Below are 18,727 nucleotides of genomic sequence, written 5' to 3'. Positions count from 1 at the left end.
CCGAGAATCAAAGAGCTATATACACGTGGCTATATATTTATCACGCTGATAGGGCTTCGCGTACCCTAATTAGATCAGCTTATTGCCCTGCGAGTCAAGGCAAACCGAATATACTATAATCATGGTGTTTGTATAAAAAGTTGTACCTTTTTTTATTACTACTATTCTTGTTCTTGTTATTTATTTATTTATTATCTCTCACTAGTTGTAACTTCAGTTGAGAAAGACTTTACAGGCATGTATGTTATACGCGTTTAATATCACGTAGCAATTGTAACAGTCTCGTAGACACACTTGTTAGGAAAAAAAAAGATGTAACAAGTTTTTCGTATCACCAGACCGCGAGTTTACGATATACGGTTTTTTCCTCACGCTTTTTACTACGCGTAGTGAGTTTGATAAGCCGCGTAGTGGAATATACGAAATATGAGGTCAAAAAGAGCAAATTGGGAGCGTTAAACTAGGTCAGGATTTGTGGATCGCGTTCCAGATACCCAACCCATCCAGTTCAGGGTTTGGTCGTTCTATTTCGGTCTTCCGACAGCTTACTTTACTCGTTTATATCACGTTGTTTTGCCACCAACAGGTATGTGCACGTGGTTAATAATAGCCGGCGACAAACTTTGTCGCGTGATGTATGGATGGATGGCCAATTTCTACGTGAGTACGAGGAAATGGAAAAATTAATTCACACGCAAGGTTCGAAAAAAGTGTCGAACGATATTTGAAAGAAATATACAAGATTCACATAATTATTCATGCATTAATTAACGTGATTTTTCACTAGACTGAAATTAGTACAAGATTTACGTGAGTAAGAAAATACTGTCAAAAATATTAAAATTCTCCTGAGTTTACTGGAACGACTTTGAAGGAATTGCGTTTGGAAAATTTGAGGACACATGTTTTTATTCATTTATAAAATTTAACGAGCACTTGTAGACAGTTCCGAATTAGTTGCGAAATAACGATTATACCTAAAAACGCATCGTTACGTTATCTTAATTCGTAACGAATTTTAACTCGATTGATGCAGCTGCAGCGTAGGATGATAATAATATTATATGTAGGTCGTGTATATATACGTATTACATACCTACTTAAAAACATGCAAGTTCGCGTGACTTCACTCGATTCCGAAATTGACGATTACAATCGATAATCACGACTTCGAGTATATAATATACGGAATTCGCCAAACGACCATGGTCAATTTGAAAATAGCAGAAAGTAATTCGCATCGTGACGCGACATATTTTTTCACGACTCGCTATCTTCGCACGTGGTTTAAAAATTTTTGTTTACACACCTGTGTGTTACGTAATTAATTAAACTTCGTATACGTCGTCTTCAAAATTGAATTTCAACAAAATTTTTTAACTTTCTTACAGTATTTAACGTCTATAAATATAACAATATATATATATATTTATTTCGTGCAAGAATTTAAAAGCTTGCAGTGATGAATTTGAGTATTAAATTGTCTCCGTTTCTTTCTAAGAAAAAAAAAATTACATACCACGCGTTGTGAGATTTGAATCATTACAATTCTGCGAAAATGAAAATCCCGTGGATAATGAGGGTGGAATTACGCATTTCGAAACGGCGTTAAACGTCGACCGCTTTCGTTCGAAGGTTTATAAAACGTCAGTATATTCCGTATGGTCAGATTGAAAAAAAAAAAAATACCACCGCAAAGCAGAGTTGAGAGCTCTGCGGTATGATATGTACCTACGAGTAAATCGCAGGCAGCATCTGTTAAGCTGTGCTGGCATTCGAAGCGTCATTATTTCATGGCGTTTAAATACCGACCGTTAAACTGCAGCGAGAGGAAGGTAATTCCGTCACGCGTATTATGACATTAGTAGAATAAAAAGACAAACGTTTTAATCGGGTTCAAATTAGAGAGAGAGTGAGAGAGAGAGAGAGAGAGAGAGAGAGAGAGAGAGATAGATAGATTAAGATTTAGATTCCCCAACTAAAGAATTGCAGAGAAGACTTAAACAAGACTATAAGTACAATTTTGTCATAAAAAAAAAAAAATTAGAAAACATTGCGAACACAATGTTAAAAATGATTGTAAATTTACTACGCATTTACTGTACGAAAGAGTTGCAGATTTACAAATTCGGTGCATCGGCGTAAATTACTATGTATTTGTCTTATATCTACAATGAAAATTTTCGATTTTACTAAAATTCATAAAAAAAAAAAACACAAACAAGTAATTTCAATATTCTAAATTGTGTAGTAAATATATCGTATGGTGAATTCGGTGTTTCGCATCCGAATAAGACTTCCGATACGGCGAAGGAAGTTTCCGTGCGGAAATTTTTCTTTTTTTTTTTTTCTCTTCCTTTTGCTTTTACACGGGCACTTTTACACAGCCTTTTGTTGATCCTCCTCTTCAATTGATCAAATTACATCCCGTATCTCGGGGCGATATATATTGGCGTGGGTAAATATTACCAAGCTTGGACCACCGGCCGTCATCAATGTCACCATACACATTGCATGGGGGTGTAAGTACCGTAATTGAGGCTTCCGTTTAGGCGTACGAGCTATAGCGCTAATTTATGCACCCACTTTCTAAACCCGTGCAGCACTCGCTTCGTGCAGCGCGTTGCATTCGTTCGATCGTTGAATGAGGGACCGTTTTCTATTTGTTTCATTTTTTTTTTTTTTTTTTCATTCATTTATTTATTTTTTTTTTTTTCTTCTTCTTTTCTTTTCTCGTCAGGGTTGACGAACGATACCGTCAGAGAAAATAAGAAAATTTGAAAGATACGATATATAAAACTGTACGACAATTAATCGGATTAATTGATGCTCGATACTTGTTCAAATAAAGTATAATATTCGGTGTAATTACAGCATCGAATACACGCGTTTAATCGGAAAAACAAAAGAAGAAAATGAGACCTTTCTGATCGGCGATTTGAATCGTAAAATCCTGCTTGCAGCCAGCATGAAATCGTTTTTAGAACCATTAATTGTGTTGTATCTTCGGCAGGCTTTGGCTCATACCGACTTTTTTACGACGAGACGGGAACATGTCGACTAATTTCACGATAATAACGTTCTCTGTGCCTATAATATAACATAATATAATATAATATAATTCTTCTTATCTTGCCTCCATTTCTTTGTTTTATGTGATTTTTATTATCGTGATTAGTATTGGTGTTGTTATTATTATTATTATTATTATTATTATTATTATTATTATTGTTATTAGTATTAGTAGTAGTAGTGGTATAGATACTTCAAATTATGCATGAATGATTAAGCAATAAATATAGATACTCGTGTAATATAATATCAAATTTTAATACAACGATTTTCTGTGCATTTTAATTAGTATTATTGGTACTGATTTTATTCAAAATTCTAACTGATTTAGCATGACATTTATCACCGGGCTTAATTATGTGTATATATTTATATTTAAATACCGCTTTGCGTTATATTAAATTAAGAAAATTGAATAGTTTCAAATACAGGATACAGGATGGAAATATAATCGATCATCTCGAAATATCCGTTAACCATGCAAAGTTTTCGAACGGTTCAATTTACGACGCTGCGCAGTTAATAACGAGTTTGTACACTTTCCCCGGGTTCACCTAGTCGTTCAGCTGTATCCTATACCGTAAATACAAAATACGTAGCTACGCACTCGATACTCACACGTTCATACGATGCGCAATACACACACACACACACACAGAGAAAATCCGTTGAAAACAATCCTGGGAAATCTCTTTTCTCAGCGGGCGCCGGGAAAGAGAAAGACAAAGATAGAAAGGGAGAGAGAGAGAGAGAGGAAGAGAAAGAAAGAGTTTGGCTCGTTGTCAATTTAAAATGTAGTGTGTAATATATGTTTATAGCATACAAGGATTGTTTTAATCGAAAAACGATGCGTCGTACGTCAGAATGTGTCACAGATTTTTCTTCAAGAAGATAAAGGATTTTTTGTTTTCTGATCAGAAACAAAATGAACGAAAATTGTGAAAGACTGCAAGGTTGAGAAAATATTTACGGAAGGTACGATTTAGTAATATCTATTAGAATGTGTGGAAAATTGATTTGAATCCTTTCGAAATTTCCAACGTATGTATATAGGAATATATTTCTTTGACAAATGTATTTATAATGCGAGCCGAGTTTCTATAATATTAGCAAAAAGATATTATACCGATTAGTTCGCTTGTGGATTCAACAGTTTATTTATTTATATACATATGTACATACATTCAATTTAAACTTAGAAATTATTCTTCTGGTAAAAATTTTTCTTGCAGCGAATTCACCGCATGTGGGAAATAAAACCCTTTTAATTTCGACGTGTATAACGATAACATATTGGAACGAAAATCAATACCGTGCAAGATGAGTTCATTGGGACTTGGTGCTGAAAATAATTCGTGATTTGAATATATTTAATACCGTAAAAAGAAATAAGGTAGATAAAGAAAACCAAAAAAAAAAAAAAAAACTAGGAGTGACACCGTTATTAAGGAACCGTAAGAATTGGGCGTGTCACAGGTATCACGTATGCGAATAAAGAGCTCATCGAATCGCGAGAGACATTTTTTATAACGAATGTAAAGTACGTACATGTATGCATGTGTGTACGCACAACACGTGTATATGAGGCATTCCGCGTCAAACTTTTTTTTTTTAATTTTCGCCGCAGCGTAGAGTGTACAAAAAAAAAAATGAATACGAAAATTTGGTTTTTGTGTTTTTCGGAGCAACAAAAATCAAATCCGTTATTCGAAATAATTTTAAACTCAGTGAAAGACGTTTTTTCTTGTACGCTTCGCGTGATACTTAAAAATAGATAAAATCACCAATGACGAGGATCAAGCGTGTATCGGTTTGGTGTGGAATACCTCACGTATAAGCGACATAGATAATCATAGCGGTACGTGATCTCTAGTCGGTATATATGATTGATGAAAGGTTGATTGCGTACTCGAAGGGTCACCGGAAAATGATAACTCGAGCGCTCTTGAAAGATACAGCAGACTCATCTAACTCAAAGATGGTTTATCACGTATGTATATTTGTACGATGTATCTGTAATATGAAGACTGACAGATATAAGACAGAATAACAGTCGGTACATCATCATATTCTATACGATAATTAATGAAATTTACGCCAGTCAACGAAGCGAAACGCAATTTTCATCTTATTTGCGTATGTATAGGTATATACGTATGCATATATGTGTATGTATATGTATGTACGTATGCATGTGTAACGCAGACGTTAACTTACGACGTCTAAACTCGTACGTTATACTGTCAGAGAAAATGGTAATCGGCTCAATGCTCAGATAACTGCTATACGACGCAGTTGCATCTCTTGAAAGACGGTAATTAGTCGAAATTTTTCTTTGAAACTTTCTTTCTTTATTCGTATTATAAAGTAATCTGAACACTGTTTTAATTATTTTAATTATTTTAATTGAATTTATTGTATTTCGTCAGAGTTGATTGTGAAAAAAAATGACACCCGATCCATAACAGAAAATACTACAAACTGTTTATAAAAATCTGTAAGGTATAATGAATAATACGATATATGATACATTCTTAGTTATCGTACAATATGCAGAGTGAGAGAAACTCGACGAAGAATTGAGCGGTTTTTGTCGAGTGAGAAAAAATGAATATTGAACAAGTTATAAGAACCGAGTGGAAGAATAATGAAGTCGTAAAGTTCATCGGGGACCAGTTAAATATTCGCAATATTAAAAGCTGCGCTTAACGCGACCGACGAAGAATGCGGAGAATTATATGCTGGCTCGTAAAACGCTTCTATCTCTGCAATGTCTCTCCGCCTCTTGTTTTACATTTTGTACCTACGAGTGCTCGTTACAACATATAATATTATAATATATAATGCATCGTTTGTCAGAAGTGCGGGAAGAAACTGCATTATAAGAGAATTTATGATATGATGGTGATGAAAATTTTTTTTTGTTCAAAACATCCTATGAAATAATATTCTACATATATTGAGCAGTTTTTTATTACATTAGTGGTATATTCCATAATACATAATCAAAAGTATAATTACATTATTGGGTTGAAATCTGTTGTGAGGATTAGTCAAAAATCGTGGTGTTAAACTAGCCTATGAATTTCTTGATCTATGATCCTTACCGTCAATTATCTAGGTATTTTCAGATCAAAGTGTACCAATGTTTGATCGAATTTTTTCCGATCGATTATTATTTGTTGCTGAAAACTGATGAGGATAAAAAACGAAAAGAAAATAGACGAACGTACAGGTTGTCCCCTTGCCAATATTACACAGATTTATATCTTTTTACGCAAAGACGATGAAAAATCATTACACGCGATAGTTGTAATAATTTATGGTCTTGAATCTGTGGAGAGGTGGGAAAAGCGAGAGAGAGGCGAAGTTCTAGCAATTCCGGGCGCGAATTGTAATTACCGTATAATCCAATTACAAAACTATCGAGACTGTAGGAACCGCTCGACGGGGTTTTCGTTTTATATAAATTGCCTCAGTACTGCAGCAACGACGGCGATGCCGAGAATCGACTTTCCTGACGTCATTGTGGCTGCGACGAGAAGACGAGAGACGTGCTCAGAGCTCGGGAACGGAAAGAGAAATACTGCAATTTAGGTTTACGAGATGAAAGTGAAATTCGTTCGTCCGCAGGTCTGTCTGTATAGGTGCCTGTAAGCGCTTCTAATCTCCTCTCCGTCTCCCAGCGACCTGACGCGAATCGATTGATGTACGTAAAACGTTGAGAAAAACCAACATTCAATTCCCCGTGAATAACGATCGCAAATGCGAAATCACTCGGCCTTGTATATAGCCTGTGATAATTACTCTGCAGCTGCTGCTCGACTTGCCGCCGTTGAGACGTAGAATTTTATAATACGCGTACCTTAAAATTCCTCCACTGTAAAGTATGGAGGAGAAAAACGGAAGTGAAAATTAATCGAATTAACGCCAGCTGCGTATATTTAATATGTTTCAAGCAGAAATTACTTATTTTGCTGCACAGGTATATAATTCAAGTGGAAAAAAAGTGTCACCAATTATTAAGAACCGTACGATAAAAGAATATGTACGTATATTATATCTATATAACTACAGCTGAAATGAACGTTTTTTTTTTTTTGTATAATATAATCGAATTCGTACATTTTCATTCCACCCCTGGAAGTTTTCGGTGACGAATTTTACACTTGACCTAATTTTCGTGCATTTGTTTACGGATGTTTATAAAGGGGATGATACGCTGTGTATAATAACGAGTTGAATTTGGTAAATGCAGAGAAAACAGATGCGGAAAAGATGATTTTTTCGTCTCGCATTCGGGAAGAAAAAAAAAAAAAAAAAAGGTAAGTAAATTTGAAAATTAAGCGTACAAGCTGCGATTGTGAGTGTATCAATTTTATATACGAATAAATAATATCTACCAATGTATCAAGCGCTTTCTCGAAATAGTGTACGTATTCATAACCGTTCCCAGCAAGCAACGGGATTTTTTTCTCTCTCGATTTTACAGTAAATAAAATATAAAAAAATATGAACGGAGGTCGGCAAGCCGGTGGGTAAAAGTTTATTAATAAAAAAATCAGGTATGTAGAGGGCTAAGGACACCAGCCACGAGTCGCGGTCTTCATTAAACGTGATGAGTTTATAATTAGAGAGGACAATCTTCGCGTCGAGACCGCGATTGTAATTATACGTTTTATTCAATTAGCGTGTCAGAATCGTGAATTGCGGTGTAGTCAATGCCCACCTGAACGTTAATTACCAAACACATGTAGGAATATTCACGTACATGTATATTCAAGTATCACTCGTATTATCTGGGTGCAATGCAAGAAACTGCACCGCGAACGAGTGAAAACAATGTTATATAGCATTCCGAAAATTTACAATTGACAATCAATCATCGAGAATTTAAACGAGTCCGTTGAAGATTTTGATTTTTATTTCATTTTGTTTTTCTTCTTTTTATTCGCAACTTTCACACGGAAACATCGTTTAGTGTAAGATTTATAATTTCACATGTATTATGCAGCTCTGATACATCTTCAATCTGACACTCTTTAAATCTTTATACTCAAGTCTATCCTCCGACTGAGTTTTTGATCCGCTAATTTTGGTTCTACTGCTTTATTAAAACGTTTCGTTATACATAATCAGCGGTGAAATTTCAAGTGATTTAATTTATACTCGTAGAATTTGATTAATCTCGATACGTTGAGAGGTGTTTCACTTGTGCATACATTATACTTTCTTTGTAAAATTTGATGTGAAAAAAAAAGAATAATAATCATAATCATAAACGTTATACTTTTTTTCTTTAATCTTTTTCAAGATCGGTATCGTAATTCACCGGACAATCGGAGCAAAGCAATTTTTCGTAAAAGATGAATAACCTTGATGATAATCGAAAATGTTGTGGCTGATTTTTAATCTCGGAAATTAGTGCAAGAATGAAATAATTTGCAGCTCATGTACCAACAAAATAACATTGTAAGAAAAACGAAAAAATATCCTTATTGCAGCGGAAGTTTTCCGTAAAACTAAACGATCAACGCTGCAACAGTTATACATGGAATAATATTCCATAATGCGTTAACCTTATGTCTAACTTGTTTTCTGTCCTAAACAAAATGCGAGTTCGATTCTACATACGAATTATGTGACAGTGACTGGCGATTCAGCCGACGTGAGAGAATCGGGAGTCATTGTCACATAATTCGTATAGAATCGGAACTCGGAATTTGTTTCCGGACGGAGAACAAGTTAGACGTAAGGTTAAGGGACTAATGAATATTACTGTACACATCAAGCAGCCTGCGTCAAGTTTCGCAGAATACTCCCGGTAATAAATACAATAATATTCCTTAATGCGTTAACCTTACGGCTAACTTGTTTTCTGTCCGGAACAAAATGCGAGTTCGATTCTACATAGGAATTATTTGACAGCGAGTGGAGATTCAGCCGACGTGAGATAATCGGGAGTCATTCTCACATAATTCGCGTAGAATCGGAACTCGGAATTTGTTTCGGACCGAAAACAAGTTAGACGCAAGGTTAAAGGACTAATGAATATTACTGTATATACATATCACGCAGCATGCGACAAGTTTCACAGAATACTCCCGTTATATTGCGATAAAATAACAATAACAACGTTTAATGCGTTCAACACGTATTATCGTTCATGTAATAAGAGTGAAGCATAACCCTCTGTGGCGGGTGGCGGTGGCTGATAATTGGCGTGGAAAAACTGTCTACGAGACGGGGGGAATTACTATAGACATGGAGAGAGAGAGAGAGAGAGAGAGAGATTGAGGGGGTCGGTGCAGGAAAGGGACGAAGGTCCCTCGACCCGTGAAGGAAACGAATGAACATCAGTTGTTATCGCTGTGTAGTTCTTACAAGCTCCGCATGAGCGTGCGCTGTGTGTCATAAACAATTAAACCCAATGCACATATAACATGTATAAATACAGTTTAAACCTGAAGTTTAATTGACGAAAATTAGAAGAGCCTTAAATAACACATGTACAATACACTTATGTATGTCCCTGGATTATAAAATCCAGTAGCTGTTGTCAGAGATGCAGGGATGCATGGGAGGCGGTTATGGGAGGAATGAAGAAGGATTATCGCATTATGAAACGTATTTATTATCACATGCCTGACTGACTCACCGTTTGTCACTCTGCTCGTACCGCTGCTGCAGCTGTCAGACTCGTTTGTCGTCGTACCGTTAAAAACCACCTGTAACAAGTTCGAGAGAGAACTATATATAGATATCACACGCACACACGCATATATATGAACAAATGTATGCAATGCTTGCGGAGAAAATTATACATGCGGTGGGGAAAATCGTTAACTTGTATCATATCTAAAAGAAAGAAAAAAAAAAGAAAATAAAACAAAACCAGAAAGAGAGGATATTTATATTCTAATCGCGACTTCCGTGACCGCGCTGCGCAGACCTGCATACCTGCGATGCCATGCCCATCAACTGATGTTTATATGTGTCAAGTATGCCAGTGAAAATAACGGGTTTGTTTAAAATAAGACAAGAGAGAGAGAGAGAGAGCGAGAAAGAGAAAGAAAAGAAATTAAAGCCGCGCGAGCACACAAAACGCCTTTCCTCCTAAATGTTATTGCGTCTTTATATTGCAAATTGATTGTTTTTTGTTGTGTTTTTTTTCCATTATTTCCGCTTGCACTTGTATCACTTTTTTTTTAAATCCTTTTTTCTTTATTGTTGATTTCAGTTTGTTCCTTTTTTTCTTTTTTTTTTTTATTTCGTTTAATATCTTTCACTATATCGCAGGAACTGAAAAGGTTCTCATATAGAATTTAGTAACGTTATCGTAACAATTAATGCTGAGGAAAAAACGTTATTTCGCCATTTTGCAATTGTCTGAAATTCAGTAAAACTTAATAAAACGAAACATACTCATAATTCGAAATCTTAGTTGATTAAAAATCATTGTAAGATTGCGAAAATAGTAATTTTTTATTCCCCAATCTTTCGTTACCATAACGTTACTAACTTCAACCTCGTAAAAGGTTCATCAATTGTGTAAAATCATATAGGTACGTTATTTGTTGATTTATTTTTTTAGTTGACAAACTAATCTGTATGAAAGAGAAATTTTCAACGTAGGAAAAATTAAAATTCTTACAATTAGTGAGATTGTTTCTTTGCAGTATGAAACAAGTCAGCTCGGACCGCAGATAAACAGTGAAATATATATATATATATATGTGTGTATACACGTATGAAACCTAAAATACACATTCGTTGCACGATGAAAGACGCCGGACCACGTGGGCATGCGTATGTAAGAGTTGTATATAAACCGTTTTTCAGAACATTAATTTTCCCTCGAGTTTACGTACCTATAATAAACGGCTTATAGACTATTTTTTTCTTTTTTATACACATCTATAATAGGATACAAGATGTAGAAAGATGTACGCGTATAATAATTCTTGTCAAGATTTTCTATTGAATTGGCAGGTAGCAAAACTTCAAAATGAAAGTAAAGAATTTTTGGAAAGTATAACAAACTGATCGATCACGTGGTAGTGATTATATTTCGGAACACGGAATTATCATTATTTCTTAATTTTTCGTGACAACTGTCGTAAGTCATCGGGATTCAGCAAACAGCAAAGACTAAGATTGATTATTATTATTATTATTAATATTATTATTCTTATATGCTTTCTGAAAATCATTCCAATCTGTCACAGATTACTACCGCGGACATTGGTGAGAGTTAAACGGAAACGAATTAGTCACCAATTTTCAGAAGGACGAGTCGATTGTCGCATGTCGTAACGTTTTAAGTCATTATATAGCCGATGCCTGATTTCAATTAGTTACGCAGTTACTCTGAATCTTCGAGAAATGGAAGCATTTATCGCTTGAATAGATTATTTTCCCAAAATATAAATTATATAAATACCTCTTACAAAAATGTAAAATAAAACGTCTTCTCTGCTTCTTCCTTATCGACAACGCCTTTCGAGTACATAAATATTACAAAGATTCCCAAGCTTGAAATTGTATCTATTGATTATCATGTAAAAAATGTCATCTCAATATAACTTGTACCGATTATAATCGATAGATTAAATCTCGAATTTCCCTAATCTTTGTAAATTAACAAAACTTGCATTTTGTTTCAGGAATCAACTATACATAGTACACATCGTGCAACATAAATCTATCCAATTTTCTCCCATCAGTCAAAATCTCACGAACACAAACTGCAGAGATACGGAGTCGCCTTAATGGAAAGATATTGTACACGTACAACTGCACACAAGAATGGAAACATGAAGATGAAATATGACGAAGAAGAAGAAGAAGAAGAAGAAGAAGAAGAAGAAAAAACGAAAGTGTTGATCAATGATGAATTCACTTTCTTCGAGATATAGACGACGATGTAATTGAGGACAAAACGGCGGGAGTGGGGAGGGGAGGGAGAAAAATAATTTAAAAAAAGGAATAAACTGAAAACAAATATATAAAATGAAGAAAGAAACTTGAAAGATGAGACCGGGAATCAAGCCCAGTAAACAACCGGCTCTGCGGATCGGATGAGGACTTAATTTGAAACTAATGAATCCTATGGCTGCACGCTGAGTATCAGCTCTCTGTGAGATAAGATATGCATGGTCATTTAGCGCCTCAAGTATACCTATTGTATATACGTAGTATTTTGTAAATACATATATACAACATATATATACACAGTATACACGTAGATACTCGGCTGTATCGGTATAACGGTACAAGTGTTGCTTTCCCTTCGTGAAAGGAAAATAGATTATAGATATGTGTGAGTGTCTGTATTTGTGTATGCGTTTAGATGTACGTACAAATTGACAGAACAGCCGGAATTTTGTCGCTTTGACAGCTGCACGCTAATGTCTATCTCGTATTAAAACGTAGTATAACGTACAACTTGTCACGCATTGCGTTGCACGCACTATATGTATGCGCATAATATGCATTATCTGTAATACGTATGTACACTTGGGGACAATGAATTTGAGACGGCTAATTTTTTACATTAGAGACAGATATGTTGGCAATACAGAGAAACCTACAGCGCCATAGTCGGCGGAGCGCGAAACAAACTCAGTCTCAATAAACGTAACATAACCCATGACCGTCGAATCTAACCTTAGAATACGTGTCAATCTAACAAGTCGTTATCACCGCGTTATTCTAAGGTTAGATTCGACGGTCATGGGTTATGTTACGTTTATTGAGACTGAGTTTGTTTCGCGCTCGGCCGACGATGGCGCTGTAGGTTTCTCTATATTGCCAACGTAACTGTCTCTAATGTAAAAAATTAGCCGTCTCAGATTTGTTGTCTCCAAGTATACGTATCATACACGTTGTAAATATGTTTGTTTTTTGATTTTTTTTTTCTTTTTAGCGGGAAATATCGTGAAACAAACGGTTCTCTCTCTCTCTTTCTCTTTATCTTCTTAGTTCTTTCTTACTGTCCTTCTTTCTTTCACGCGTGCACCGAACGCACGTGGATGTGGAGATGCATTATTATTACAACCCGCGCGAGCCTGGGGGGCCGAGTCTTGTGGCAATGCACGCCTGTAACGAACTGTATATTTATGTCACGGGATATCGTGTGCACTGCAGTCATGATGCGTGAATGTGCATACGAGCATTGTAATATGTAACTATAACTACTTTTAGCCCCGGAAGCAGGCAGGAAACTAACTCCGATTTGTTGTACGGAATAATCTTACTTGCGATAGGATAATTCAGGATGCGGTTATACCGACTTGTCGAATATTCTAAATCCGTTGTATTCATTGATGTAATAACGTTCGTATTATACAGATTATAAATCCCGAGTACGATATACGTTGCACTTTCAATTATCGAAAACTTGGAACAGAATTATTTCTTCGTCGTTGAATAAGACAGAATTATATTTGTTTCTTCTTCTATTTTTTGGATTTATTTATTTATTACCGATAAGTGAAATTCGAATTATAGCTGCAGACTTTTTCCGAGTTTTCGATTACTTGGCTCGTAGATTTTTTGTTATAAATTCTATTACAGAGTTTTCAGATATTATAATCTATTATTCAAATGGAATTACAATAATAAATAGATAACGCTATACTCGTGCGATTTCAGTGGCGTTCTCGAAACGGACCGGCGATTTGTTTTCGCTGACAAATCAGAGTCTCGAATGTTGCTGCTGCAGCTTTTTATAGCTGATAGAAATATTGTGAAATAAACAAATAATAATTTTTCCCCGTAAATAACTAATGTTCGTGATGATATTTTAATAGACTATCGTTCATCTGATATTTCAATCATTGCACCTATTAACCGTCATTAATTTATCTTCAAAGAGGAAGTATCTGTACAATTAATACAATTGATTGACGAACAGAGCAATTTCTTTAGCGGAGAATTACGGTTTTTCAGTGTTTCAGTAAATTTGTACACTCGATCGTAGAATCTTTAATTCGGTAGGTATAATGGATTAAAACCTAGGTTAAAATCTGAAACGTCACAAATACATCGTCATACTAATATTTTCCGTTATATACGATTGAAGAATTGAAGTTTTGAAAATGATGATGATCGATCGTAAATGCAGTATTTTTTTTTCCTTTCTCTATCCAACGAGTTAGTTTTCCTATTTTCGTTTTTACATAAATACTATAAATACTGTACGAACTTTGTACAACGGATTGCGAATGGAAAATTTTCAATGATTTTTATATCGATAGTTCGTGAAGTAAACTTTCCATCGAAACAGTTGGGCTTGATAATTATGTAAAAATATCGAAGAAACGGAAAACTTGGAAAAAACAACAACACCAATTAGGCAAAATTGTACTTTCTTTCCGTTGCTGTAAAAAAAACCGAACAAAGAAAAAGACAATGTGCTCACCAGCTATTTCACAGCATAATTATATTAACAATGAAGAATTTTCCGGTACAAAAAACAACCAACGTCATATCCATACGTTTATATCTGTACTTATAGTACGGCTACTTCACAACACAATAATTGTTTTGCACAAAAATTTCGAAAGGTATGACTCGGTTTTCTTTTTTCTCTTTTCCACCTTTCTTCATCGGGTGCGAAGCGTATACATATCAAGCGATCAAAGGGTGACGCGGAAATAATCCTACGGTTGCAGGGGTGAGATACGTGAGGGGGAGGCGTCCTTTGTCTTTTCAGTTTCGATATCAAACAATCTGCATGAATATTCTACAATATTTATCATGTCGACGTTAGTTTCGTTACTGTAACGATTCATGTTGATTAAAAACCGTTATTGCGACGATTTGAAAATTGTCTGAAATCCATAAGATAAGAAAAGCCGGTACTCATGTTTTTAAAATTTTAGTTCCTTCAAAATCATTACAAAATCGAAGAACACTGAATTTTCAACACAATCATCTCGTTACGATAACGATACTGATTCAATTTTTAAAATCTAACATTCAGCAATATCAAATTATATTCTTGTGCAACTCACGTTCGATGATATACGTTGAGTCGAAAGTAGAAAAATAAATGATCGAAATACGGAAAAACACTCCGAAAATCCAATTGTAAACGTTGTTCGTTGTAACTGGGCGTTTATTTTTTCTTACAATTTATCAAAACACCGCACGAAACGAGTATTAAAAAAAGCAAAATATAAGAATGAGGAATAAAAAAAAAAAACGAAATGAAAAGAAAACAACGATGTACAAGTGACAAAAATTGCCTCGCGGTTCTTCTCCGCGAAGCTGTTTATAAAAAAAACTCTGAACAAGTTTAACGACAATTAAAATGTAACAACTACCGGACACGAGGATAATTCAAACTACCGTAACGCGAATAGACGGCCAGTCGACTGTCAACTGTCGAGGAAAAATCGTAGAAACGCAAGGCAACGCGACGCGACGCAACTCGCCACGCGACTCGCGGGTAACTCAGCGACTCGCAACTCGCAACTCGCGACTCAGCGACTCAGCGCGGTGAGCTTGACGCGGCTGCTTCAACCTTCTCCGGCTCAGCTTATCCGCCTCCCCCCCCCCACCTGCCGCCTTCTCCTGCAACGCGCTGCAAGCACTGGCTGCCCGTTCTTGATTCTGCTCTGCGCCGCTACGTAACTTCCCCCTCTCTACCTTCACTGTTTAACCGACCGACCAACGTCGCGACGGCTGCACGGACCTGAAAGCGGTGATTCTTATCTGGTCGGGCGCGTCTGACGCGAACGGGACGCTACCACTTTTGAAAGTTTTTATTTATCTTGTTATTTAGTCTTATATTTATTTATAGATGGTGCGGTTTTCAGGTACAACTACGCACTTTCGGAACTTTTTTTCGCGGGAACAAGTTTGAAAAAGATGAGTCGGGGAAAAAAGCGAGGAGGTGTTAATATTTTGGAGCAAAAGAGAGAGAAAAGAAACGACGTTTCTTAATACCAGGGGCGTTAATTGTACGCGAAAATTGACCTAATATTAGAATTATAGAAATTATTTGAAAGCTCGTTTGAAAGTTGTACATTTTATATCGAAAACCAGTAAAATGTCGGAATCAATTGAGACCGAATGGAATCATTAAAATTGTTAGAATTACCGAAGCCTTGAAGTTGTTTATACCATCTGAAATCTCTTGAAATCGTAGAAATGCACTCGAATAATTACAGTCGACATGATATCTTATATGTCATCGATGAAACATCTTGCATTGCCATCCAGTTGTCAAGGTTTTAAAATCGTCAATATCATGAGTGAAATGAAATGTCAATTTTACAATTCTTGAAAAATATTATATTAGGTATAATTAAGGTATAAAATATCTGAAATCTCCGGTACTTATAATTAAAATCTCGTCAACTCGATGAATCCAATATTGAAATCATTCTAACTATTCGAAGTAACTTGAAAGGGATAACTCAGCATTGATTGTTAAATATAAATACGGTGATTAACAACGGTATAATTGCTGTAATGAGTGTTACGGTTGAACACCGGCACCAGCCGATAATTCCTGATGGAAATAAGCAAATAACTAAGCGAATCGATTTTACCTTACAGCTATAATTATTATTCCGGTAACGTAATTTTAATTCTAGCTTCTTTTCCACTTTTTCATCTTTCGGATACTCCTCGTGGAATACAATCAACTGGCTATAAATCAAAAATCAATTTACCACTCTGTTTGAGTATCTAAAATTATTATACGATACGTTTGATTTTTTTTTTATCACTGCAGGCGTCGCGTACCGAATGCGTTTTATCAGCCGTTGATGATCACCGTTACGAAATCCGTCACAATTATTGTCCGTTTTATTACGCGATCTCCAAGATCGTATCTGCAGCGATACGTTATTATATACACGTCACAATTAGCTGTCACGTTACAGTGGACTTCTCTCACAGAACTTGTCGGTGAATGCACATTTATAATTCGATCGGTATTATTCTTACAGCGAGTTACTTTCTACCGCGGGAGGAGTAGATAAGTCAAAATAAAACAAACTAGGATAGCCGAGAAGAGAAAGAAAAAAAACATTAGATATTAGACGGTATAGAGTGTAAAAAGCGATTAGCGAAACCAGCACGATGAATTACCTCATCAGACGTAACACTCGAAATAGTTTTCAGTTTCATCCTAATTAAGGAAGACGTGTAATATTAATTCTTCGTTTTAATTTCGTTTGTATTCTTTTTTTTTTCTTTTTACAATCTGCTCAAATTACAACTACGTTAATTATCAATATAACGAGTATGACATTGAACGGGAATCACGCAAGGAGTTTTTAATCCGCGTTAATCTTACCGCTAACAATTTTTCCCGTATAGTGAAAAACACGTAAATACGCTATATTATACATATACGTACCCACATGTATTCCACATATTATTATTTTTGAAACGCATCGTTGCCTCTAAGCGAGGCCGTGCAGGCAATTACGCAAGGCGCATCACGCTGCCGTGTGTGATGTTCTAGGTATAATAATAACCTCTATAATCTGCGTATAATGCCAGATTAAATCATATTCAACTGGAATTGGCAAATACCCGTGAGCGAGAAAGAAATGGAAGGTAAAAAATTAAATAAAGTAATAAATTAACGAAAAGTAAACGTGCGTGGTACGTGCGCAGGTATGATTGTAAAATGATCGACAGTTTAATTTAAAATCGTTAGAGGAATATATCGTAGCCAATTTACACGACACATCTACATCCATGCTTGTAAATCCGTTTGTATCTGTATATATAAGAAATAATTAATGGAATTCTACATTTATTATACAGATAATTTCGTAATAAATTTTTTACCTTCTATGTATGGTAATGAATGAATTTATCGACATTTCGGATTTGGCTTGATTCACGATTATTATGTGCTAGTTTAGCGTAATCGTATCCCTGCAGTGATATAACGTGACAAAATTCATAGTCTAGCCTGAAATTTAGAAAAGTGTCACCAAACTTGTTCTTTCAGCCTGATATCATGTATATTATACACATACGCATACACATACATAGGTATATCATTCGTAAGACAAGCGAGTGAAAAAAATCATCCCGCGTTCCACAGCTGCTTTACATCCTTGTTACATATGCATGACCACGATACATTATCCCGTCAGAAAATCCTTACATGTATCTATCGTCTAATTATACTATACAATAATCACGTCAATTTTTCCCACAGACTTTTCGCCTGCAAAAGCTAAAGTGTAAAGAAAAAGAGACAAGAGAGAGAGAGAGAATTATAGAACAAAGTTGGCGCGATAATTTCACTTCGTTTATGTATAGAAATAAAATATATGCTATAATTACAATGTCAGAAACAATTTGACACGAGGATGTTGACCTGAAGGATACCTGCGGTTCTCTGCAGTCAGAAAATCGCTACTTGAGTATACGTGTATAATATACTTTCACTCCCGTTTATAACTTCGTTATACCGGGGCAATCTGTTGAAACTTGAAAATCAACCGCGCATGCGCGAGTTTCATCGGCTGTTCCTGCAGGCTGACCATCCCGAGTTTCAGCTGTCGAACTGTTTTTGGCGGTGACGTAGTTGATACGAATTTTCGAGGTTAGAATCTCAAATAATTGAGGCAGCGACTCGGAAAGGTTTCGGAAGCATTTGTTATCGGGTCGG

General features: G+C 35.6%; 1 protein-coding gene across 1 annotated transcript in view; it reads right to left on the bottom strand.

Annotated features, from left to right (window-relative positions):
• Nucleotides 1-18,727, bottom strand: part of LOC107225630 — a 32,568-nt gene that overhangs the window by 5,834 nt on the left and 8,007 nt on the right. Inside the window, exon 2 of the mRNA XM_015666156.2 lies at nucleotides 9,731-9,800. Within this exon, the coding sequence (XP_015521642.2) occupies nucleotides 9,731-9,800 (70 nt within the window). The remainder of the gene's footprint in view (nucleotides 1-9,730; nucleotides 9,801-18,727) is intronic.

The sequence above is a fragment of the Neodiprion lecontei genome, chromosome 4 (genome assembly GCF_021901455.1).
Source record: "Neodiprion lecontei isolate iyNeoLeco1 chromosome 4, iyNeoLeco1.1, whole genome shotgun sequence".
NCBI lineage: Eukaryota > Metazoa > Arthropoda > Insecta > Hymenoptera > Diprionidae > Neodiprion > Neodiprion lecontei.
This window is presented reverse-complemented; position numbering and strand designations above follow the sequence as displayed.